The sequence below is a fragment of the Camelus dromedarius genome, chromosome 17 (genome assembly GCF_036321535.1).
Source record: "Camelus dromedarius isolate mCamDro1 chromosome 17, mCamDro1.pat, whole genome shotgun sequence".
NCBI classification, from domain to species: domain Eukaryota; kingdom Metazoa; phylum Chordata; class Mammalia; order Artiodactyla; family Camelidae; genus Camelus; species Camelus dromedarius.
This window is the reverse complement of record NC_087452.1, coordinates 35,516,361-35,543,140: the sequence shown is the minus strand read 5'-3', so window position 1 is coordinate 35,543,140 and position 26,780 is coordinate 35,516,361. Positions and strand designations below refer to the sequence as shown.

General features: G+C 38.4%; 1 protein-coding gene across 7 annotated transcripts in view; it reads right to left on the bottom strand.

Moving 5' to 3' along the window:
- Positions 1-538: 538 nt before the first annotated feature.
- Positions 539-26,780, bottom strand: part of SETD2 (SET domain containing 2, histone lysine methyltransferase) — a 114,494-nt gene continuing 88,252 nt past the window's right edge. For 6 of the 7 annotated variants that reach the window (XM_064496605.1, XM_064496606.1, XM_064496609.1 and 3 more), the window contains 6 exons: positions 20,177-20,311; positions 17,991-18,130; positions 15,238-15,349; positions 3,535-3,615; positions 1,700-1,801; positions 539-1,376 (listed from right to left, as the gene is read on the bottom strand). In XM_064496605.1, coding sequence (XP_064352675.1) covers positions 1,215-1,376; positions 1,700-1,801; positions 3,535-3,615; positions 15,238-15,349; positions 17,991-18,130; positions 20,177-20,311 — 732 coding nt within the window. In that variant the 3' untranslated portion in view covers positions 539-1,214. Of the gene's footprint in view, positions 1,377-1,699; positions 1,802-3,534; positions 3,616-15,237; positions 15,350-17,990; positions 18,131-20,176; positions 20,312-26,780 lie in introns of those variants that run through there. The other variant, XM_031470192.2, reaches the window with a different exon arrangement.

The window sequence follows — 26,780 nt, the reverse complement described above, 5'->3', positions numbered from 1 at the left end:
CTTTTGGTTGGCCCTTCTCACTGCCTAGACAACGGGTTCATCAGGAGTGGGATGTGTCTCCACTGAGCCCTGTGTCCTCCACGTGATCACTGTTGTTACCTGTGCACTGGACCCCTCTAGTATCCAAGCCCAGTGTCAGGGAGCCTGGTGGGGGGTCAGGAAACCCAAATATCAAATAAGCATTCCTGTGGCCTCCCTCAGGTAACTCAAGTCTCTGGAGGGAAGAGGTTCCCTGCCTCTTGCCAGCCAGAAGGGACAAAAGGAAAGACAAGTGCCTTTCTCTTCGCTGGGCTATTAAGCAAAGTAAAGAAGCCCAGTGCCAGGGAGGCCTCAGGTCCACTTCCTTTGCTCGGAGTACACGTGTAAGATGTCTACCTCAGTCACAGGGGGCCTGTGGGGAAGGCCTGTGTGTGATAAACTCTAATCTCAAGGAGTAATTCTGGACTTCACACACCTATGGCCATCATCTCCTCTCTCAACAGTGACAACACTTTATACAAACATGCCTGACTAGCTTTTATGGAACACACATGCCAAGTTCTTTAATTGATTTTATTTTTTACATAAAAAGTTCAGTAAAAATTGGATAAAGTAAAGTGATTTTAAGCAGTAAATCAATCTTATCAACATAGCACAAGGCTGGCCAAAACCACAAGGCAGCCTGCTTTGGAATATTTACATGATAACAAATTAAACCTTGCAGGAGAACTTATACCATCCTTACAAAGTCTTCCTGTGATCCTAGCACGTAGAGGCTAAAAGCGAAACAAAAAACAAAAACCAGGAAAAACAAACAAATTATTTTCAATATATTCACATATACATTAAAATATAATACAGATCTTCAGGGTAAGGGGGTTGTGGGTGGGGATGCGCATGAGTCTGTGCGCTGACAGCACCGCCAAGGAGGAGACCCAGGTGTGAGAGTGGGGTCAGGCCTGGCCAGGGTCTCAGAAGGGAAGGTCTCAAGGGCCTAAGCCCTTGCCTCTGATGGCCTCTACCAACAGCTCACAACCAGGGACTGCTTGTTGTAGATGGAGCTCATTTTTGTGGCTTTCACCTGAAATCTGCAGACCTGAATTCCCCAGGGTGATGTGTCATCAGTAGCACAGCCCTGTCAGTGGGGTGGGGCGGGGCAGAGAGGGCCCACAGGATTTCTTCTCCCCAAAGTCTGTCCTACCAGCTTGCCCGTCCTCCCACCCTGGCCCGGTAGGTCACTCTAATTCAGTGTCTTCTTTGGGTTTGTAAACAGCCCCAAACTTCTGCATGTACTTCTTAATGTACTCCTTGGTTTTGTGTTTCACATTCTCATTGCACTCCAGGTCCTCAGGGTTCTTACAGTACTTCAGCTCCTTATTCATAACGCCGTGAGTCAGCTGTCCAGGACACAGGAAGAAAGACCACAGCCACCAATCAGAGTGGAAATGATTTGAAGGGGTAGACCAGCCTGCTGCCTTGGGGCCCTTCTTACCAAGACTGGCAGCTGACCAAGGGGGTAGTTGGGGCAGGCTGTTGCTGGGATCACCAGAAAGGGGAAGCTCAGCTCTTAGAGAACCTCCCTGCCTGTATCTTCCCTCCCTGTTCCTGTGTCCCCAGCCTGGGCATCCGGCAAGGAAAACCCACTTTCTATGATGAAAGAGACCTTCTTAGAAGGTGCAGTTTGCCCAGAACATTCTAAGACCACAAGTAGGGGGAGTACCTTGCGAGCTAGGTGTTTGAAGTCTTCAGTTGTGGTAATTCTTCCCACTTTGCAGTCAGGTTTCCGGTAAGGGTTCAGGCACTGGACAATGAACTGGGACATCTGCAGGCAGAGAGAAGAGAATATACTGCTTAATAGCCCAGAGGTGGCATGAAGTTGTACTGAGGAAATAATCAGAAAAGACAGCAAAGTAGAGCCAGCCAATCCTTCCCTTTCCCTCACTCAGGTTGGCTAGTGTGGACAGAAGAATGCTAGTATGCCAGTGGGATATAAGAGAAAAGGACCCCGGGTCAGCCTTGAGGGGGAAAAGCTCCCTTGGATGGATGAACAAGCCTGACAGAGCAGCAGATGGAGGGACCGAGCAGCAGGACTCCACTGCTGAATCTCATGGCAGCCCCAGGCTTCAGCTAACAGATCTTGTGTCCTTGGCATAAAGAGACTATAGCTAAATTCTCTGCCCCTGGAGGCAGGGCAGACAGGGCCTTTCCAGGCCACCATTTTGTTATCGAAGGCTACTTAGTCTGTAAGTGTTGCACTTCATTTGAGTCACACTACATCAGTGCCAAGCAGATGGAAGCATGGTATGGCAGCTGGCTGGAGAAGCTCTGGAGTAAAACCCTTTTCAATACACAACTTCCAGTGTCCCTCTGAGTTATTTCTGTACTGTCTGTCCTACCCAGTGGCTCTCAAAAGAGATCCAGGCACAGGACTCCTGAAGTATTTGTGGTGCTAAGATCCCAGGGGACAAAGGGAGTGAGGAGGTCAGTGATAGCGACTTTGCCATGGAGCACCATGAACAGGGTGTACCTAGCCCTGTAAGTCAGTGAGCTTTGAGATGTTCAAAGAACAGGCTAAAATACAAGGTAGGCACTAAATAAACAGCTGATAGTTGGCTGAGCTGCAATGCCAATAATTTTACACAGGGACAGTGACAAACTAAGTTTTATCCCTAGGGAAGGCTTTTACTCAAAGTTTTCCCGTGGTCTCCTGGCCTTCATACTGTCTCCCTTCAATCTATCCCCAAATACAGTAGGAAATTTCTTTATTCCCAGCTTAAAATCCTGCAGTGGTTCCCTGTAACTCATAGACACACAGGCCCTATATAAAGTAGCACAACACTGTTCAGCCTCATCTTCCAACACCCCTCGCAAACTCTGTGCTACAGTCCACAGATTCCCCGGAAGGGACAATGCTTTCTTTTGCCTCTGGACACTCTACTGCCTGAATTACGTCCCTCCTGAGCTACCTGGAGAACTTCTACCCCTGATTCAAGAGCCCTTCCTGACACCCTGAATAGTGGCCTCCAGCCCTATTGTGGCACACTCATCACACAGCTGCCACACACAGTTGCTTATTTACGTGTCTACTTCCAACTGACCATGAACCACTTCAGTGAACAAAGGCTGGAGTGTAGAATCCGGATGCCTTGAGGCAGAAAGGGTTAGTGTCCTGATAGCTGGAAACACACTTTCAGCAACATAAAGCTTTCTCCCAATCACTTCATCAGGCAGCCACCAAATGAGGTGTCACAGAAAGAGAACTAGACTTCGAGCCAGAAGGCATGAGTTCAACTCTTCTGTCTACAGGCTGCCTTCTCTGAACCTTAAGAGATCCTCCACCAACATAAGAGGAATGACAGTTCTGGTCTTGCCTACCTCAAGCGCTTGCTGTAGGGTAAAACGAGATCATGGGTATAAAAGTGCTTCTTACCTAATTGTAAAGAATCACACCAATGTGTCATCACATAACCACCGCACAGTCAAATCACAGAAGCAAGGGAACACCCAAAAGCAGGGCAGCCTAATGTTACAAATAGCACAGCCACCAAACCTTACCTCTTTTCTGAATACTTCTTTGCTCTTCTTAGCTAGCTCACTGGAGGTGTCTGCTTCTGCTGTCTTAGGCTTTTTTGAGGTCTAGAAATGGAAAAGAAAACACAACAGTGTGGGCATGAGAGATCAGCTTAGTGACGCCCTGTTCTTCCAGAACCTTCCTTTCTTTTCCCCCAGGTGAGATACCTGACTCTTGGTATTAGGATCCTAAAGGGACACAGCCTGGAGTCAGCTTAGCTGCTGTTACCACTCTCACCTCATGTTTAAATCCTGTCATCTGGCTCTGGCCTCGTTCCTATAAACCAAGTTCTAATTCTCTACCCTAAGTCTAAGCTACATCTCTGATGTAGCTAAACATCTGTTTCAGGGTGACTTTCTCTGCAGAGGAAATGTGCTCTGTGACTTGGACACTCAGGCCCCTGTTCTGAGCTGCAGTGTCAAGTGAGGCCCTGTTTTGATGAACTCCACCTCTCCCATCTCTGACATTCTAGGATTCCAGGACAAAGACAAAATGCTCTGTTCTGAACACCTTTTGCCACACAACTGAAAGGTCCAACCACATCATGGTCCTCATTCAAGTCACTCCACTCCCCTTGGATACTCATCACTTTTCCTCCAAAGGCAGAGCTGGCCCGACTGTAGGAGACAGTCTCAGCATGCAGGAGATGCTCCTTGGAGGTTGGTATCCTCAGTTCAGGAGTGGAAAGACTAAAAAGGCATCTAAGTATCTGAGGGGGACACGAGGGTCATCCAAATCAGTGAACAGGTGAGTAGGATCTACAACAGAAGATACTCTGTCCCAAGATAGTAAGATGATGACAAACCTAGGAATATTCCCTTCCAGCAGTGCTGGGGGGAGTGGGGAGACTGCCAAGTTCCCCACAACCAGGCACTGCTGAGAGGTGAGAGCACTTGCCATGCAAAGTCATCTCCCCACACCTTTGCTCACCACCAGCCATCAAGCCTCTTCCTAGTAAATGTACCTTTTCATGGAAAAGATTATGCGTATCCCCTCTGTGAATACAAGTCACTTCAGATGGATGCAGAAGCTGCAGCTGGTATGATAGGTACTTCGTGTTTTTGCTAGCCGCTTAAAGCACAAAACTTTTTCTATTCCCAACCCACCCTCAGTTCTGATTCCTCTATTTCCATCAACAGTATGAAGGCGCTGGTGATGAAGGAGCTGTTCAACTCCCTCTGCTCTGGATTGGCTCCAGAGAAAGGTGACACTCCCTTGGCTTTGGGCTTCTGTAAATCAGCTTTCTCTGATTTGTTGTAAGAGCTTTATATATTTTCCATTTTTCTACTTTCTGTGGCTACTGGGAACAGGAAAGGGAGGGCAGGGTAGAAAAAACAGATTCTACCTCTGGTTTCAGGAAACAAAACACAAATATCTATTTTCAAATGTTTTGCTTTGGCCCCTTCCCCAGGGTAGGTGGAATGGTCCTCCCACTTGTTGGCATGTGAAGCTACCCAGCCCACAAAAACTGGCAACACCATGCCTCGTAGCCACCCCTCTTGCTCCCTCATCTTCAGAGACGGCCGGCACTCTGTCTATGGAGTGTGTATCTATTTTTACTCCAACCTGAGCACCCAACCCCCACACCTCGTGGCCTTTCTCTCGCCTTTTAAAACAGCCTACACTCTATGTAGTAGGTATCTCTCTAAATAAATCTACCTTTACTCAAAAAAAAGTTTTGCTTTGGGATTTTGTGGTTATTTTTTCAAGGAGTGTAGAGTGTAGGTGTGTTTCACAGTAAGATCTCACTTAGCAAGGGATCAAGAATTGCCTGAATAAGCCAAGGTAATTTCAACACAATCTCAGCTGTTCTCCTGATCTCAAAAATGAGTTATCAACAGTAACAAGTACAGAAGGCCCCTTGAGGTATGACAGCCACCTCAAGGCTCTGGGTCACAACGAAGAGGCCAGGCTTGCAGTGAGGATACTGTGTAAACAGGAATGTTCTGCTTCCCTCTGAATGGGAGATGTGTTCAAGAAGCTAAACAAATTCAGTGCACTTCTAATTTAATCTCTGACTTGGTGATGTCAGTAGGGCTTGAAAAATACAGTTATAGAGCACAATCCACTGAGCTCTGTCTAGGAGCTTTCCTGGTCCTTTTGCATGCTGTGCAGTTGGGATTAAGAAGGGAAATATTCAAATAGAGGATGCCTAGACTTATATCATGGAAATCATAAACTAAAATGAAGTTCTCTTGGGAATACTGAAATTCATGTAGCTCTCAGCCTGTGATCTGCAAATGGCACAAGAAATAATTTCAGAAACTGGTTAACAGTTACTCAAGCCCAATGCCAAGCAACACAAGGAGCCAGAGTTGGAGCTGAGGATAGCACTTTATGGACAATGACATGAAACACTTTGGGAACCTTCTCTGCCCCTGGCTCCAGAAAAGTTCCATTTGAAGTGTTAGCATTTCTAAGTATATAAACTTTTAAAATCAAGTGCTATTAACTTTCCCAAATGCCTATGCCAATTAAAAATCCTCTAATACCAGAAAAGACGTAAGGCTAGACCAACAGTCCCCAAAATAGAATAGGCTACTTCATGGGGGTAGGGAACATCTATCTGTGCTGCAAGTGGTCTCTTGCTGAGATTCTAGGAATCTACCAGAGACAGGGGAAGAGTACTCTTGAGATATAAAACAGCAGTATGTTCCCCTAGGTCCTCAGCAAGAATGAGTTTGCCTTTTCTATATGTTGGCTCACACCAGGCATCAGTCAATGAGGGATTTTGTTGGAAACCTGTATGAGCAGTGGCCAGATGAGAGCACAGAGTGAAATGAGCAGGCAGAGTGCCTGGCAAAAAGCCAGAGCTTACTGCCTGTAGAAGCTCACCCTGCTGTCAGCTTTCATCTGAGACATCTCTGCAATCCCAAGGAATCTGGTCAGAATATGACTAAGTATGAGTATGAGAAGGAAGACCATGTACCTTCGCATTACCCAAGGGGAGGCTTTACTCCTTCTGTCTTTAAGTAGGGAATGGCTTTAAGCTAACTGGATGGCTCTGGTCACCACACACTCTGTAACTCAACAAATACAAACTCTATCTTTTATTATACATACAGAAAAGACCATGTCATAAAACCTGTGTGCCTTGTAACTTAGGAGTGTAGCCTAAGTGAAATGGGTCCTGACAAAGAGCAGGATGTACCCAGCTAATGCTTCTCTCCCCCTGAATTTAATTACTGGAACATGAAATGTAAAGGAGAAACTTTTATCTTTCAGGGCAGCCCAAATCCAGAAACAGGGGTTGAGCTATCAGAAACACTATACACGTGATTCAGCCTAAATTCTACAACACACAAACCTGTACACACCAATTAATAAGTTAAGAAAGATCGATCTCTGAAAATAATAAAAACCCAGTATATTCTATTTTGAAGTTGCTACTACGTTTGGTAGCAGGAAGAGCAAAATAATATCAGTTTGGTTCTAGATCAGGCATTATATACCATACCTTAGTCTGTCAAAGAGGCAGAGTGGGGGGGGAGGGGGTTGTGGTGGGTCCAAGAAATGAGAGGACAGGAACAAAAAGATCTCTAAGGCACTTTCAGGAAGTAGTGTTTCAAAAGTCTGACTACATTACACAGAGGCTCCATGTGCTCCATTCAGAGAGAAGTGGAGTTCATAAAAACCTGGAAATAAGGTCCTTAAGAGGAACCAGCAGGCCTCATACTCTTATCCATTTGGCCTCAAGTGTAGTTTTAGCCTTAGCAGTTACTGATCCCCCAGACGATGACCAGGCTATGTTATCAGGCAAGTTAACTATCTGCTCTGCAGAGATCTGGGCTCTGGTTTCTGATAATACCTTTTCAAATGCGATTTCCTAGTTCCCTCTCCATTGTTGGTAAGTGATTTCATAAAGAATCTTTTTGCAAATTACCCCTAACTCCAAAGATGGGATCATAATTGAAAAGACTCTTGGCCCCTGATTCCACCCTCTCCAACTCCCTCAATCCAATAAATTATACTCTGTAACTACTATTTTCACATAGTATAGTTAGGACACCTATTATACCTTGTGACTGAATGTTAATGAAAAGCCAGAAGGCAGTAGTAAATAAACTGCTGTCTCTCAATCATGCTAGCAGTCAGTAATGATTTATGCCTGTGGTTCACAAAGCAAAGACATGACTTTACACTGACCACATGATGGATGACGGAAGAGAGTACAAGATGACCAAAGGCAGGGAACAACACTGGAGGAAGAGAGAGGAGGGCTCTCACAGATGCTTAGTCTCCTCATCAAAAGCTTTTAATATCACCCACCCAGAACCACACAGTTCTCTCCAAAGGATTCTTTGCCCATTACATACCTTCCCTATGTTGATACCATATATCCCTACGTTTCCAACAAGCACCTATTTATTGAAGACTCAAACCTAGATGTAACTGCCTACCAGCCATTCTATCCTGGATTCTGCAGGGAGCTCAAATTCCACAATGAATGTATTCCCAAACTTCCTCCTGATCTTTCCTTCATTCCTCAGATTGAATAATGGGACCTTATCTACCCAAGCTAAAAATGAGGATGGTGGACCACACTTGCCTCTTCCATATCAATTTGTTCACTTAGCCCCAAATGATGCCTTTCAGGAAACTTTGCATGAATCTTCAACACCTCCACTCTGAGTTCCTCATTTTGCCTAAACTATTATAATACTCTTCAATCTGATCTCCTTTCTACGAATCTTACCTTTTCAAATGGGTCTGTTTCACTCAAGGGACACATATTTTATTGACTCCTTGCCTTAAAAGCTTATTCACTGGCTTTTATCATACAATAATCACATTGGTAGGACACCAAGATCTCAGACAATTTAAATCTGACCTACTTTTCCTATTTTTGTCTTGCTCACTACCCAAACTCTCACCATGCCAAATTACTTTTACTGTTCGCTATATATGATGCTCTGCCTTGTACTGACTTTATGCCTTTGCAAAAACTGCTTTATCTTCTCAGAATCCTCTTTCCTGCCTACCTTAGCTTTAGGTTAAACTCATGTTTTCTGTGACATATCACTGATGCATTTTCTCAGACCATTAATCACTGTGCTCCCATAGCATTTTGTACACACTCCTACTTCAGCAATTCTCCCATTGTATTCTTGGTTTATAGATGTGGCTATTTCCTTAAACTGAACTTCCTGAAGACTAATGCTCAGTTTTATTTCTCTTTCTATCTCTAAAAACTAATGCAAGGCCTGTGAATTAGTGAAAATTTGCAGTGGTACAGCCTGTATCTACAAGGGGATTAAAATCTAAATGAAAACCCAAAAGATGAAAAAAACAATGGAGCAGAAGGAATAAACTTGAATAAACACATACCCCACATGTATCCTTCTCCTGTCTTCTGATATGCTAGCTAGGTGAATACAGTTGTAAACTGGTTAGGAATGTTAGATCCAAGTAAGTCCCTAGCTATCTGAGTCAAACTAGACCCTAATGATAGAGACTATGGTCTAGAAAGAAATCCAAAGACTGATACTTTAAGCCTTTGCCTTGTGCATCAAGGCACAGCTGGCTGGAATATCAAAACTCATTTGTTCCTTCATCTTCTGTCAAAGGGTTAATAACAGAAAAGATGCCTTCATTTATATTTTCTCATTAGAAATACAAGAAAAGGTAAAGCTGACAAATCAGAGATAAAAGCCTAAGAAGCTAAGATACAGAGTGAATGAATATTCAGGTAGTTTTTTGCTGGAAGCATGTGACAGTTATGAGGTTCTTCCCTTAGGTATCTATCTGTATAAAAATTCTCCCACAGAAACTTCACACACTCCTGGTAGAAATGTACAGCAACTTTAGAAAACAGTTTCACACTTCTTAAAAATTTAGATGTAGATTAGCCATATGACCCAGCAATTCCACTCCTTGGTATCTAACCAAGGGAACTGAGAATGTATATCCAAAGACTTGTACACAATTGTTCATACCATTATTGTAACAGCCAAAGAGTGGAAACAACCCAAATGTCCATCAATTAGTGACTGGATAACTAAAATGTGGCACATCTATACAATGGGATATTATTCACTGCTAAAAAGAAACAAGCTATCAAGACATGAAAAGACATGGAGGAACCCAAACCCTATATTGCCTAAGTGAATGAAGCCCATCTTAAAAGGCTACATACTATATATGAAATTCTGTGAAAGGCAAAACTGGAGACAGTAAAAAGATGAGTGGTTGTCATGGATGGGGATGGGGGAGGTAAGAGGGAGGACAGAATGAATAGGGGGAGCACAAAGGGTTTCAAAGCAGTGAAACTATTCTGTATACTACAATGGTAGATACATGCCATTATACATTTGTCAAAACACCAAAAATTTACCACACGAAGAACCCTAAGGCAAACTACAGACTTTGATAATGATGTATCAATGTAGATTCACTGACTGCAAATAAGTGTATCACTCTGGCAGGTTGTTGACAGCAGAGGAGGATGTGCATGTGTGGCCACAGGGGGAATATGGGAAACTCTGTACTTTCTGCTCAATTCTGATGTGAATCCAAAATTGCTCTAAAAAATAAAATCTACTTTAAAAAAAAGTTATGATAAGGACCTTCTTCAGACAAACAAAAATGAGAGAATTCATCACCATCAGACCTGAAATACTCAAAATATTAAAGGAAACTTCAGACTAAAGGAAATGATTCCAGATGAAAACTCAAATCTACACGAAATAATGAAAAGTGCTAGAAATGGTAAATATGTGGGTAAATATAAGACTACGCTCCCAGTTATAAAAAAATCTGTTCAACACATAACAAACTATTTAAAGCCAAAATTAATAATATAGTCGAGGATTCATAACACATGAAAACAATAAAATGTATGACAAAAGCACAACGGACAGGAGGGGGGCAAAATGTAAACAGGTTCTTACAATTGCAAATGAAGTGGTATATTACACAATGGTAGACTATAATAAAGTAAATATGCATATTGTAAACCTTAAATAGAGGTTCTCAGGCTTTTAGGTCTCAGTATAACTTTGCACTCTTCAAATACTGAAAACCTCCAAAGAGCTTTTGTTCATATAAGCTATGTCTATCAAAATTTACCATATTAGAAATTAAGTCCAAACTGAAAAAAGTAAGTATTTTAAAACAGCATTAACAAACCCATTATTTTAGTATCAATAATTTTTTTTGTGGGAAAAAACCTTTATTTTCCAAAATTAAAGAAATTTAGTAAGAGTAGCACAGGTTTACATTTTAGGACTCTCTCTAATGTCAGGCTTAACAGAAGACAGCTGGAGTCTCATTTCCTTCTGCCTTCAACCATGTCACATACCCCTCTGGAAAATTCCATGGCATGCTTGTGAATAAATGAGAGTGACAAGGGAATATAGTGTTCTAGTATTATAAAAATAGTTTTGACCTCATGGCTCCCTTGTAAGGGTTTTGGAATCCCCAGAGGTCCCCATACCATACTTTGATGCTCTAAGCATTCCTCAGAGCAAAAAATAAACAAGTAAAACAAAAAGATATGGCTAATAAGTTAGTAGAGAAGATGAAATAGAATATTTTGGGGGAAATCTAACTTAATGCAAAATAAAGCAGGAAAATAAAAACAAAAGGCAGATGAAAAATTAGAAAACGAACAGTAAAAGAGTAGATCTTGCACCCAACTTTATTGACACATTTACTAAATGTCAACAGATCAAATAAGTACCCCAAATGAAAGGCAGACACTGTTAGAGTCATGGACAGTAAAAAGGTATGTTATAAAACCACCCATAAGATGTGAATTGCTTTGCATAGGTGCTTGAAAATTCCTCTATCTGCAGTCTCATTCTGAATTTTAGGGTTTACAGACATAAGCCTTGGACATAAGCACTGTAGAAATCAGTGAGTTAGCCATCTCCTTTCTTTCCTAATAGATCATTCAAATATTTTAAGAAGTATTTCTGTTTCTAAATGATAAGTGAAACAGACTTCTTTCTTTTGTTCCTGATAGGGGAAGAAACCAAAGCTAAAATTTATCTATTAACACCTCTTGAATATTTACTTGTGAAGAGTTTCATATATAGTTTATTCTCCTCTGAGGAGATTTTGAAAATTCTCGTAAGAAAACTCTCATAAATGGCAGAAAGTGCTCTTCACTAAGTAATGAAAACATTCCTCAAGTCAGGTAGTTCACACTATCATGGCCAACACACAGATTTCTGCTGAAGGTGCTGATCAGCCCTCTCCCAGCTTCCATGGGTCCATAGCACTTGGGTGGATTTCACAAATAAGTTCTTTCACCTTCTATGATAACTGACCAAAACAATGCCAAAATCGTGCTCACTATTCATACTTAAAGATCATCAAAACCGTATTTCGTAAGAGCTAAGGGGTGACTCAACTTCTGGCTACAGAGAAACTAATCTCATCAATTCTGTATGTGAATCACTGACTGAAAATCAAGGCCCATTAACACAGGAGTCTCAGTACCTTCCTGTGACCAGGTAAACTGTTTTGAGCAGTGGGAGCCCAGGTCACACTAGTATCATCCCTTACCCTCACCGGCAGCATAGTGCTTTACACAGGACTGCAACAATCACTGAGCTGCTCTTCTTAAAACAATTTCCAGATTTGACTCTTGTCTTGATTTACATAGAGAGAAGTAGAATCAAAGACTGTGAAAATCCTGATCCCATCAATTAAGCCACAGAATCCAGCCAGATCTAAAGCCAATACTATTCCTGACTTCCAAGTTATACAAGCCAATGTCTCTTTTTATGTTTATGCTAGTTTAAGTTGGAATTTTTTTACCTTAAAAGCATTTGCAAATACAAAGGTATAATATTAAATGTGCCATAAATAATACAAGAAAGTGTTTTAAGTGAAGAATTAAGGGAGAAAAAGTTTAGACAAAAGCAAATGGCCATAGAAAGACAATTTGTTTTCCTTTCTTCTGAATTGTATGGCAAGAATGTTTTGAACTGGTTACCAAAGGTGTCATTTACATAATATCAAGTGTTAAGTATTAAGTGTAAAACTTTCTCAAATTAATTTTTATCTTCTGCTCAGGTAGAAATGGTACAACCATTTCATAGACAGGTCAAACCTTAAGAACTTCACTCAAGGAATTAAAGTTATAAGTCTTGCTTTGGTTTGATTATGATTCTGTTTTGTGAGAGAAAATATCATTACCTTTAACTATTTGTTCACAATAAAAAACACACTGGCAGCTAAATTACTTTGTGTGCTCCCATTATTATTATTATTTGAACTCCAGAAAGAACTTACTTACGTATTTGTTATTATAGCAAAGAATAATAATGGAAAAGTTTCCCCCACTCTTCTCTGAAAACTGAATGAAAGCTGACACCATGGAATCTCCATTAGAAATTTTACTTTATAATCCCCCTGAGGCAGTTAACAGTAGTAGGAGGAATGTTTCCTATTTATAATTTCCCACTCTCCTTTACAAATGTACCAACAACCCTCCAACATACAAGAGCGTATCAATATAATATATAAGAGTTATTTTTGAATTAAGCATTGGATTTAGTTCTGTGCTGTCCCATCCTAGGATATACTATATTTGCTTTTGCAGACCCCTGAATGGACTCCTTGTTGTTTGCTCCTTAATATTCCTGAAGTAATTTGATGATAACTGAAACAAATGTCAGGAAGCTAGTCTTAAAGAGATGATAGAGAAAGGCTGCACTATGTGGACTGGTTTGAGAAAATTCTAGTTCTCTAACAGGTATACAGTACAGTTAAAGTCCCTTAGTCAAACAACTTTCTGCTTTAAGTGCAAAATGTGACTTTTAAACTTTAGTTTGTCCTAGTAAAGCAACTGAAGCACAACTTGGGAAACATAATACATGCTCACCTATTAAACAGAAAGTTATAGTATATATTTTAAATATATTGTTCTTCCAGAAGCCTATTACCAGATTTCAAAAACAGGATTAAAAATACATAGGAATCTTTGTGGTCTCTTTAAATAGTGCTAATGAGTGGTACAGAAATCTGAAAATATTTGTCCCTTATAGTAAGTTGACATTGTAACAGGCACCAAGGAATAGTTTCTCATCAGACACTGTGGAAATCCCACTGTTTTAATTACTCTCAAGTGGAATTTCATCTTGGGACTCATCTCTTATTATTTTCACTACACAATGAAAACAAAAATTATCATTTTTAATTGGTGATTTACTCCCCAAAGTAGAGATTATGTAAGAAAACACTTCTTTTTAGCCATAGAAAGCTATTTTTTTTTCTTCTGAAATTTCTCAAGCATAGTCAAGTTATAGTCACAATATTCTGACCGTTTATCCTGTCTCAAGTCTGGCCCTTCAGTTTCAAAGACTTTCACAACTTAAGCAAGCAGTAAGAACTTTCGATTTTACAATTCATGAATGGGATAGATACATCCCTACACAGTACACCTATGGACTTTAAACCTAACTACTCTCAACTTTTAAATCTGATCAACCAAACTAAGTTTCTTTGCCATCTATTAACAACAAAAAATCAACTCTAATCCTTACTTTGAACTCACATTCACTTAATGCTCTTTCACTCCATTTCCTTCCTTTCCTCTCCTACCTCTCTCCACTGATTTAACTAGCTAAGTATCTCTTCTTATTTTCAAAATAAAAAAAAAACTACTATTCAGATCTAAGAAAACAGATACATTGTCTTTGACTTCACTCAAGACACTTCATGCTTGGAGACATGCTTGCTGCAAGTGGAAAGGGCTTAAAAAAAAATCTGTTAATTCAATCATGGACATACACTGATTTGCATGCCCCCCAATCCCAATTACTCCCTCTCTTTTGCCTTATTTGTTCGAAAGTAATATTCCCATAGTAAAGTATCTTGATCTCAAATCTTTAAAAAAAAAAAAAAAAAAAGGAGCAGTTATACTCCTGTGGTGAGGTTTTACTGTAACCAGTTTTAACTTCTTTCCAGAACCATCAATCTCAAAATGGCAGGACATTAAACCACACTATCTAAGAAATAAGAAAGACTTCAGTTAAAGAGCCTAAAAATATTTAAAAAGAAGCATAGCATTAAGAATACAGTAATCCACAGGGAAAGAGCTATGATACATTAAAGGAAGTTACAGTGGAGTATGAATACTACAATTTTATTTGTGTTTAAAATGTTAAAAAAAAAAAAAAAGAAAGAAAAAAAAGAAAAACAAACAAAAAACCCCAAAAAACTCTATGTGTTTTCCATAAGGTCTGGAAGAATATACACCAAAACAAGGTTTTGCAACTTTGCCACTATGGACATTTCGAGTCAGCACTTTGTTGTTGGGGGGCTGCCTGTGCATTGTAAGATGTTTAGCAGCTTCCCTGGCCTCTACCTATGAGAAGCCAGTAGCATTCTCTCAGTTGTAAAAACAAAAAAATATCTCTATATAACATCAGATATCTCCCGAGGAGCCAAATTGCTCCTGGTTGAGAACTCCTGCACTAAAAGGTTAACAGTGTTTATCTCCAGAGAGGAAAGTATGATGAAAGGGGACCAACTGAATAGAAATTAAGGGCTTTTATTTTTTGTTCTGTATAGTCTGGATGTCCTACCACCCCTAAGCACTTGTTACATGCCTAAATTCTCCAGAATAATAAAGAAAATAAAATTCCAAGGCCATGTGGCTATTGGCCATACAAAATGACAGGATATAGACTCCCCAAATGATTAGGAAACATATCTGTTTAAGTCACACTCACCTTCATGGGATTTTCATCATATGTTGGGGTTCCCAGGTCCATTTCAGCTTCATGCTCAAGGCTGGCATCATCTCCTGGGCTTTCCCAAGTAGGAGGATCCCACTGAGTCTGCCTAGAAAAAGGTAAGAAAAGCCATGCTGTTACGGCCAGAAAACAGGACGCTGGCATAGGTATTTCTGCTCATATACACATAAAATACAACATGAAGTGAGACACAGAACAAGACAAAAGACATAGACATTTTTGGTTATCTTTCCAGCAGCAATGATTCTATCCCAGAGATATAACTGTTTAGCCCACTATATTTCTGTAACCAATGTTGTGGCAACATCTGCTGGGTGTCAAAGAAAACAGTAAAACCGAACATCTTGGTCTCTCACCTGGCTCTTACTGTCCTGAAAACAGGATTCAGCAAAGCCTAAAAAAAGTCCATGGAGTAGGTACCTGCCTATGCCACCCCTCTGCAGGTGAAGAGATCGATCATGGTTGTAACCTAGCATATACTTGGAGCAAAATAAAATAAAATAACAAACCACACTCCTCACAATCCTTGATCATATGAGAAAACTGTTTCTTGTTTTAGCAGCCTTCTTGTTTGTAGTTGTGCCCCTCTGGTTTGACGACTGACAGCATGGAAAAGAGACACAGGTTAAAAACTTGTGCCCTCTGCTAAAAATATTCTCAACTGACTACAAAAAAAGTGTTCAATAACTGTTTTTTTAAAAGCTAGATCTGTGAAGTAACAAGTGGAAGTAAGGAAATTCATACTCGGGAGTTGGAAGTCAGCTGTCACAGGGAATGCTCTATCATTTAAAATGTCAAAGCCTCCAAGAAACTAGCAACATATCTGATAGGTCAACCTTGCCATTACACTCTTCTGCTTTCCTCCCACAGCAATCTTCAGGCGGCAACATTAAAGGCATTTGATGATGCAAGTCAGTTTTGCAGATGTTTATGAAAACAGGCTTATCTCTGACTGATGGAACGAACTAAAAAATGGGCTCAAGATTTCTACTGTAATCAAAGAACCACAAGCAGCTGTGGGTTTTATTATGGGAAGTGAACAGAGAGGGACGTATTAAGCTCTTAGGTGCTGGCTAAGGAAAACCTACAAAAAAGGAAAAAGCACACACATAAATGAGAAATACAATCTTATTTATTCTTGGAAAAGTGATTAGAAAGCTTGCTATGGTATTGAAAAAACAAAATTCTGGTAAAATTTGCAGACATTGCTTTTTAAAAATCACTACGTTTTTAGCCATCATAACAAGGTCTTGTTCATGAAGGTATTTTTACTGAAATAAGGAAGACATTTCTAAGTAGAATACATAAAGGGAAAACATCTGACTGCATGACAATTTTAACTTCTTTATGTCACAAGACATTACAAACAAAAACATCCGCAATACTCTTGATAAAGAGATCTAACAGTGCTGACAGAAAATGGGTAGATTCCCCAAACAAGCAATTCACAAAAGACACAAATGGCCAACAATCTAATGAAGACATTCCATCTCAACAATAAAAGGATTGAAAATGAAAATAAGATTTCTCACCTACTAGTCTTACAAGAGTTAAAAAACCTACTTGAAGACAAAGGCACTTTTGCATACCTTTTTGGGGGGTCTAAATTGGCATAATTTTTAAAAAAATGGTAAGCTGATAATAATTATCAATTTAAAATGTGTCTCTTTTGACTAAATATTCCATTTCTAGGAATCTACCTAAAGAAGGTAGTAAGATTAGTATTAGTGTCTGTAAGGATGACTAGGTTTAGGGTTATATATAAAATAGTGAAAATCCACCAATCAGGGTGGGCTTAAATAAAATTTGGTATAACCATACAAGAGAGCAGGGGTTGGGCAAACTTTTTCTACAAAGGATCAGAGAGTAAATATATTTGACATTTTGGGCCAAATGGTCTCTACCACAGCTAGCCTACACTGTCACTGGATTATAAAAGCAGCAATAAACAATTCCTAAATAAATGGTGGTGGTTGTGTTCCCAAAATATTTTACTTACAAAAACAAGTGGCCCATAGGCATGACCCATGTAACAAATAAGCATTAAAAATAATGTACTTTTATATTAACTGATAAAGTTCTATAAATAGATTGGTACATAAAGTAGATGACAAAACATGCACCCCAATACACATACACAGAAAGCACACATAGCCACATAAAGCTATCTGCCTAAAAGATATTTTTTTAAAAATTCTAAGAAAAAGCTAAATCAGGTTTTTAATATATAGCAGGAGTCATCAAACTATGGCTCATGAACCAGATCTGATCCACTGACTATTTTTGTAAATGAAGTTTCATTGGAACGTAGACATGCCTATTCATTTATGTATGGCAGTTTACATAGCAATAGCAGAATTGAATAGTTGTGACAAGAACTATTTGACAAGTAAAGCCTAATATATTTATTATCTGGCCTCTTGCAGAAAAGGTTTGCCCACGACCCCTGATATCTACAACATTAGATGAAGTCATTGCCATTCTTCAAAAACAACTTAGTTTTCTCCAAAAGAGTCTTGCAAATTAAAGGCACACCTAAACATATCCAAAAAAGATCAAAGTCTAAGGTATGACATAACATTTAAGATGTGATTCTGGAAATCCAGCAGCCCTCGAGCTCAGTGAACAACTAGTAAAAACAAGTCTATGACCATAAAACTCTCCTTATGGTGGCAGCTTCTTCGACCAACTGAAAGCTGACTTGGGGATGCCCACATAGCCCTTCTTACCTTGTGATCACATGGTAGTAGTAAATCTTCCCTTCTGGGTCTCGGGCTGTCTTCCAGTTGGGAGGTAAGACAATGGTTTTTGGTTTGGGAGGAGATGGTGGTGGTAGATCCAGGAGATTATTTGTCACAACCATTTCAGGCTAAAAAGAAAGATACACACACACACACAAATTCTTGATCAGTGACATCTCTTTTAATTTGGCTGAAAAGGACAAAAATAGCCTACTTAAGCAATATGTAAAAACATATATCAACCTTTTTTTTTTTTTTTTAAGATAAACTGTACCTTTGTATAACCTGGGAAATGGTCAGAGACAGAGTGTTTGATGAGCTTTAGGGATCTATCAGAAAATTGACAGTAGGCTACAAGTTCACCATCCAACAATCCATATTTTAAAATATTCAGCAGCTCATTATCTAAAATAGTATTTTTCAGCCTTAAAAAAACCAATGCCAAAGGGCATATAACTTCAGGAAACTGATTAGCTGAATGGCTTTAGATATAAACAAATATGACAGAATGTGAACATTTATCCATTATATTTTTTTCTGTACTTTTATATATGCTTGAAACCTCATATTTATATTTAAAAATAACAGAAATGGATGAACAGGATTTATTAGTTTAAATACACTGGAAAAAAATTTCTAAACAGTTTAAAAAAATTGAATGCCACATTTTGAAAAACATAAAAACCTTATAATCACTGTTACAGATTGAATTATGTTTCCCCCAAATTCCTAATGTTGATGCCCTAACCCCCAAAGTGACTGTACTTGGAGACGAGACCTTTAAACAGGTAATTAATGCCTTGATCTTAGACTCAGCCTCCAGAACTATGAGAAAATAAATTTCTGTTGTTTAAGCCACCTAGTCTGTGATATTTTGTTAAAGCAGCTCTAGTAAACTGGTAATATAGTCACCATAAGGATATATACTCTTAATTGTTTGTTCTATGTAAGCCAATTAATAAAGAAAAAATTTTCCAAATTTACTCGAACTGTTAAGAGGAACCTGAGATCCCAGGCTCAGATAAAACATAGCCACTTTTAAGCAAACAGCAGTCTTCCAGCATCAATGCTTTGTGAATACCAATCCCTACTTCACATAGCTGCTTTTTTTTTTAGAACCTGCTTAAGTTCCACTTCCTCCCTTCCTTTAGTTCTCTATCCAGCCTCTAAAGTGATCTCTGTTCCCTAAGCTTTTGTGTCACTTAAGAATATTCCAAATCATTCAGTATCTACTGAATTACTAATCCTTCCCCCACTTGGGAATGATTTTTTTCCCCTCCTCAACTCTATCTGCATCTTTCATGACACTCAATTCTGGCTACTTTTAGTATAATTCAGTGTGTCCTCAACTCTCTTACTGGATTGTCAGCTTTTAAGGACAGGAATGGAATCTTCTGTTTGTATTCAAAATACCTAGAAGGGTCCAATTCATAGAAAGCTTTCAAATATCTATTCTAAGTGCACACTATTTTACTCCCCGACTGTTTCACATGCAGCCTTTTTATTTTTACTCCATCTCCACTAAATGCCTTACTTGTCTACGGCCACCATCACTCACCAGATTGCCACAAGAGCTTTCTCTGGAATTGTCAGTGTTCTAAACTGCTAATCTGGTCATGTTCTCTTAATTTCTCAACAGCTTCTAGTACCAGTTCCTATTTCCCATTTCATCCAAAAACAACACTTTACCAAGATTTCATCATATCCTTCCATGTATGTTGTAGAATACCAAAAGCTTCTCTCCAAAAGCTTCACTGTACATATACAGCATGTACAGTGAAGCACATCATTCAGTTCTATACCCCTAGTCCATGGTATCTAGTACAGCATCATACTCTAGTTCTCCACAAATAACGACAGCCAGTCTAGAAAATTATTCAGAAATTCATAGCAAAGCATGATATACGATCAGTCAGTTTAAATTATAAATAAAAAGGATCCTAGAGCAAAGTATATATAAATTAACATAGAGGTAAACGCCACAGAAAATTTTTTTTAATTGAGAAAATTGTTAAGTAGCACCCTCAGGGTACACAGACACTTGAATGAAATTGGTGACCACAAAAATTAAAGAGTAGAAAAAAATTGTTTAAAGCCAGAAACCAAACCAAACGTAAATCTTCAAGATCAGGTAGATAGCCAGTAAGAGTTTTATCAACTGAAATATTTCTTACTGGCTGTAAGGGCTGAGGCTGTCCTGGTGCAACTATTGTAGTCACCGCTGCAGCTGGCTGTACCACCACTCCTTGTGGGTGAGCTGTGAAAATCTGTTGTCCCTGGATGTACTGAAGACTTGGCTGGGCATAACTCTAAAAGATAAAATAAAGAAATTCATAATTCGTACTTTTCTAGCTCTAATAAAGCAGTATTTGACTTTCAAGTTGGCATAAATCTTACTGGAAGATGCATCCATTAATTTTCTCTTTTTACTTTTAGTGTGAAAATTTTGATACAAATGCGTAAAACAATCTTTTGTTTCAAACACTGAAATTTTTCTTTTTTTAAATAATTCCTCTAGTTACTTACTTACTTTGATTTTACTTTATCATAAAAAAATAGAAAAAAAATTCTTGGAGGAGTGCTCATGAAACTTGTCCAATTGTTTAGCTTTCAATGAGACCTGAGTAACAACTGAAGTGCTCTGCTCCTAGAATATTCAAGAAACAGCTCTATGCAGCTCATTACAGAAAGCCTTTCAACTAACAACTCCTAATATACTAACAGGTTGTTCTGACTGGAAAAGATCAAAGGGAGTGATACACAGTAAAGGAAGTAAGATCAATTTTTCTTTTTTCTTTTTTTTTAGCTTTTTGTAGTCTTTATAAGACAGCAGAATTCAGTATATCTAAAATCCTTACCACATACTGATTTACACAGTGCCTTATCAAGCAAAAAGGCTTTTCACGTATATTAACTCACTTAGTCCTAACTGCCATCAAGGTGGGTGTTTCTTTCATATCTGGAGTTACATAATAAGTACCACGGCTAGCCAAGACTTAAACCTACTCTGGAATTATTTCTCATCAATAGAAAAACTGCTTAAAGAAGTTACAAAAATCCCTGAAAACAACTTTGTTATGTTAAGAGGTGATGACTACCAAGGAGCTGAATAGATATGTATCCTGTATTTAAGGACAAATTTTGACCCTATAAACTGAGATTCTATCAGGTAAAATAATTCATGAGAAGCATTAATTGATAAGCACTCGAAATCCAAAATAATTCCAAATAATACCAGTAAAGATCCAAGGAGTCTGAATAGGTAAACACAGTTATCCAGGAGATTTCTGGATGAGTAATTACTGGGAAGATACACAGAAGAGGAAGAATACAATACTTGATTCAGTACTGAAACAGCTTAGTCTACACAGGTCATAAACCAGGTCAGTACTAACTGTCAAAGGAGAATTATCAGAATAGTATCACAAAGCCTGAGAGAAAAATGTATCCATTAGAAATGCTTTTGTCTCTAGGTATGTGGATACAAGATGGGAAATCTGTGCAACATCAAAAGATTTTACAGAAACAATATTACCTCCTCACCTAACTCTGGTTCCAAAGCCTGAATTTTTTTTTCCCAAAGCCAGAAATTTGATTAAACCAAAACCACTTTTTAACACTGATGTATACCCACATAATATCGAACCAGAAGTCAGTACCAAAGGAGAATTAGCAACAAAGATGACCAAATAATGTATAAAAAATTAGAAAGCATACTCTAAAAGGTGAAATACAAATAATTCTTGAAGTTCTACTTCAACTTTGATAAAAAAATAAGCCATAAAACAAAACATATTTAACTGGGTTCTATTCTACGATCACCAATTTATCTAGAAAGTAAGTTTCCAAGGGCCCTGACATGCATAAGAAAGAATCCTGAAAAGTGAATACAAGAGGCAAATTACTGAGCATGTAGGAAGTTATTACATATGTGCTGGTAATCCTGATTCTTAATAGAAACAGTTTCTGGGAGAGTGAAGAAGACAAATGGGTAAATTGGAATATTCCCAACCCACTAAGCTGAGCATCAAATACTATTACGAATCTCAATTTAATTTTTTTCTGACCCCCTCTCCTAGTCTAATCCAGTGGCAAATTCTGTTGGCTCTGCATTATTTATATGTGTGGGTATGCGCACCTGTATGTATGAGTATATAAATGTCTGTATAAAAATAAAACCTGATCATTCCTCACATCTCTACTTCTACTGTGCTAGTATAAATGGCCATATTCTCTTGCTTAGATGATTCAACATTCTTTTAACTGGTTTCCCTACTTTTGCCTTTGACTCCCCCAATCTCTTCACCCAGAGTGAGCCTCTTAAAATACATCAGATCCTGCTACCCTGCTCTAACTGTTCCAGTGGATTTCCACATTACTCAAGACTAACAGCCAAAATTCTCACGAAGCCCTGACAATGTTCCTCCCCAAGCTTTGACCTCATTTCCCTACTACAGGCAGACCTTGAAGATACTGTGAGTTCAGTTTCAGAACACTGTATTAAAGCAAGTATTACAGTAAAAACTAAGTTACATGAATATTTTGTTTCCCAGTGCATATAAAAGTTATGTTTACACTATATGGTAGTCTATTAAGTGTGCAATAGCATTAGGTCTAATAAAACAATGCACATACCTTAATTAAAAAACACTTTGTTGTTAAAAAATGTTAACCATCATCTGAACCTTTAGAAAGTCGTGATCTTTTTGTTGGTCGAGGGTCCTGCCTCAATACTGATGGCTGCTGACTGATTGGGGTGGTTATGGCAATTTCTTAAAATAAGCCAACAATGAAGTCAGCCACAGACAAAGCAAGACATTACTCTTGCTTTCACAGACTATTTCTTTGTACCATTCAATGCTGTTTGATACCACTTTATCTACAATAGAACTGCTTTCAAAATTGGAGTCAATCCTCTCAAAACTGCCTCTGCTTTATCAACTAAATGTATGTAATATTCTAAATCCTTTGATGTCATTTCAACAATCTTCACAGCATCTTTACCAGGAATAGATTCCATCTCAGAAACCACTTTATTTCTTGCTCTTCAGTAAGAAGCAACTCCTCATCTGTCCAAATTTCCCTTGAGATTGCAGCTATTCAGTCACATCTTCAGGCCCCACTTCTAATTTTAATTCATTTGCTATTTCTACCATATCTGCAGTTATTTCTTCCACAGAAGCCTTGAATCCCTCAAAGTCATTCATTAGAGTTGGAATCAACTAGACCTTCTGGATAACGTGCCGCAGCTTCTACATCAGCGCTTGCTGCTTCATCTTGTTCTTTGTTATGGAAATAGTTTCTTTCCTTCAACCTTATGCTAAACCTCAAATTTTACTCTGCAGCTTCCTCACCTCTCTCAGTATTTATAGAATTGAAGAGGGTTAGGGCTGGCTCTGGATTAGGCTCTGGCTTACGGCAATGTTGTGGCTGGTATGATCTTCTATCCAGACCACTAAACTTTCTCCATATCAGCAATAAGGCTATTTTGCTTTCTTATCATTAGTGTGTTCACTGTAGGAGCACTTTCAATTTCCTTCAGGAATTTTTCCTTTGCATTCAAAATTTGGCTAACTGGTGCCAGAGGCCTAGCTTTTGGCCTGTCTTGCCTTTCAACTTGCCTTCCTCATTAAGCTTTATCATTTCAAAGTTTTGATTTAAAGAGATGTATGATTCTTCCTTTCACTTGAACAGTTGGAGGTCACTGTTGGGTTATTAATTAGCCTAAGTTCAATATGTTTTGTCTCAGGGAATAGCGGGTCCCGAGGAGAGGGAGAGAGATGGGAGAATGGCCACTCAGTGGAACAGGCAGGGCACACACAACATTTATCAATTAAGCCCACTAGCTTATATATGTTCTCACTTCATGGTACCACAAAAGGATTACAATAGTAACATGGAAGATTACTGATCACAGCTCACCATAACAAATGTAATAATAATGAAAAAGTTTGAAATAGTGCAAAAATGATTTGTGACAGAGACATGAAGTAAGCAAATGCTGTTGGAAAAATGGTGCCAATAGACTTACTTAACACACGGTTGCCACAAAACGTCAGTTTGTGAAAAACACAATAAAATGAGGTACGCCTAAACTGTCATCATAACTCATTTGGAGAAGGAAGGGCTTGATACTTATATCACACATTTTGAATAATAAACATTTAATATACTGATTTTGCAAAAAAAAATTTAAAAAGCTAGATCAAAATACCAATTTTGAGAAAAACTGTCATGGATGAAACATGTTATCTTCAGAGTGATCAGGAGGTTAAACATCCAAATCTACAACAGAAAAATGCTAGTATTTTGGAGGTTAAAATTCCTTTGACCCTCAGTAAAACTAATTCATGGAGAATTTATCTGACAAGATCAGACAGTTAAGTAAAGCTCATCATAGAGACACTTTAAAGGATTTGATTAATGTGAAGTAAAGCTGTGGTTTCTTTAGCATGAAAATTCTGGCTACAAATGTTGGCTGTAAAATAAACTGAAATGGCATTATCTAGCTTGATCTTTCCCTGTATTTAACAGATAAGGCTTCAGACAAATTTTTACCTGTTTCTAAAATGCAAAGATACACTTAAAGGATAACAATTTATTACCAGGAAGGAATATAACACACATTGAAAATAATTCCCAAAGAAAATGCTGAAAACATCTGAACCATATCACTGCCAGCAAAACAAAAACAAAACCCCCCAAAACACCAGAGATTATAATACTCATTTGGAGACAGAGATTTTGAAACTCAAACTGTCAAAAAGCAAAAGGAAAACGAACATTTTTCAGGGTTCTATAGTACCTACCCAAACCAGCTGACAATCACATGCCAAAGCCAAAATCAGTAACTATAAAAAGGGGAAACTGGTTTGCAGTCCCACTGAAATAATACGAAAGATGTACACATTTGTGAGATATATCCAAATAGTAGGGGCCTATCAAATCTATCCATTTGCTGGAGGAAAATCTGTTGGAGATTGGCTCTACCCTTCAAGGTACTTGAAATGACACAAATGCTAACTTCTTAAACATAAATCCAGTCTAGAAATATACATATATTTTTTAAATGAAGGTACTAGGGATTGAACTCAGGACCTTGTGCAATGTGCTCTACCACTGAGCTATACACCCACACCCCCTAGAAGTATTTTTAAAATATGACTTCTAATGAAAATTATAAGAGAAACCTGAGAAGGTCCAATTTGTTATAGAGGAGAAAACGTAATTGTTCTGCTCCCACTTCTAAAAGGGAAAAAATAGCTAATACTTTATATCTGAGTCAATTTTACTCATGTGAAAAATTATAGTCTAAGTCTATAGTCTAAAAAATCAATTTTTTGAGATTTAATTTAGTGTAACTTCTTAAGAATAGGTCATGCATTAAAAATCACAAGACCACCATAAATCATATGGCCTCAATGAGCTTTTATGTTTAATAAGCAGTTGTGGCAAAAAATGAAAGTCACCTTCTGATAACACATATGCTCCAATGTCAAAGATACTTACTGCATGTGTACACACACACACACACATTTATATTATACCATATCACATACTATTTCATTGTCAAGGTTATCATAACTTGCAAACCCAGCCCATGCTGTATGGTTAATACAAGATTTGAACAACACAGACCTCAAGGTTGCCTCCAGGAGGTTAGTTACATGGGCCAGACACCAGACAGATGACCTTGACCAGCTGTAATTCACAGCCCACTAACGTCAATACTCTCAGTATTAAGGTAACTGTATGAGTAACAACTATAACTAAACCTTCAAGGTATATAGTGTTTAAACTTATCATTGTTGATATCCATTATCTCATACAAACCTCAACAACTCTGAGCCATTCTGCTCATTTTATAGATGAGAAAACTAAAACTGAAGACTCTAAGTGCCTGTCTCCAGGATACACAGTAAATGATGGACTAGGACTCAGAATACACACACTAACAACAAGCTCCACGATTCTCATTACCCAGAGCCCAACATCTCTGATCAAGTAATCTCATAATGAAGGGAAGGATAGTCTGAACCATCCTCCATTTATCAACTACTTCAGCACAAAAAAAAGCAGATAAGGGAGTCAATAAATGAGTCCTTGGTAGGAACAGACTGAAAACTGGAAGTAAAGTTGTAATGAGTCTTAAGGCGATGATCAAACCCTAGAGAAATCTACTCACTGGGATGGAAAAAATGGATTCTATTTTAGAAGAACAATAATATGACCTGTGAGCTCTCTACTACAGAGTCTAATTCTGTAGGAGGCAGAATTAAGCATACCAAACAAAAACAACAAAACCAACAACCAAAAACACTAAGAAAATTGATACCCAATGACCAATAATGCCTATTTTCTTACTAACCTTATTTAGCACTGTAACATTAATTTTCAGCCAAACATGAAAGGAAAAATACACAAAAAACTAAGTACAAGAAATTTCAGTGCAGTGCTATTTATAATTACAAAAACAAACTTTCAATTTAAATGACTACCCCAGGAAAATGGATAAACAATGACCTCATAAGCAAATGTGGTATTACATAGCCATTAAAATGTATATGTGTATGTATGTACACACACACACACACACAGAGTGATTTAGAAAAATGGTTAAGAATCATGTTATACTGAAAAATATAAAACTTCTAAGTCTTCGAGACTACAAACACATAAAATACACAGACATGTGGTTAAAGAGGTCATAAAAAATGAAAGCAGTTAATACAGTTAAGGTTTTCAGAAAAAGCAAGACACTTTAAAAGAGGGGGGGAA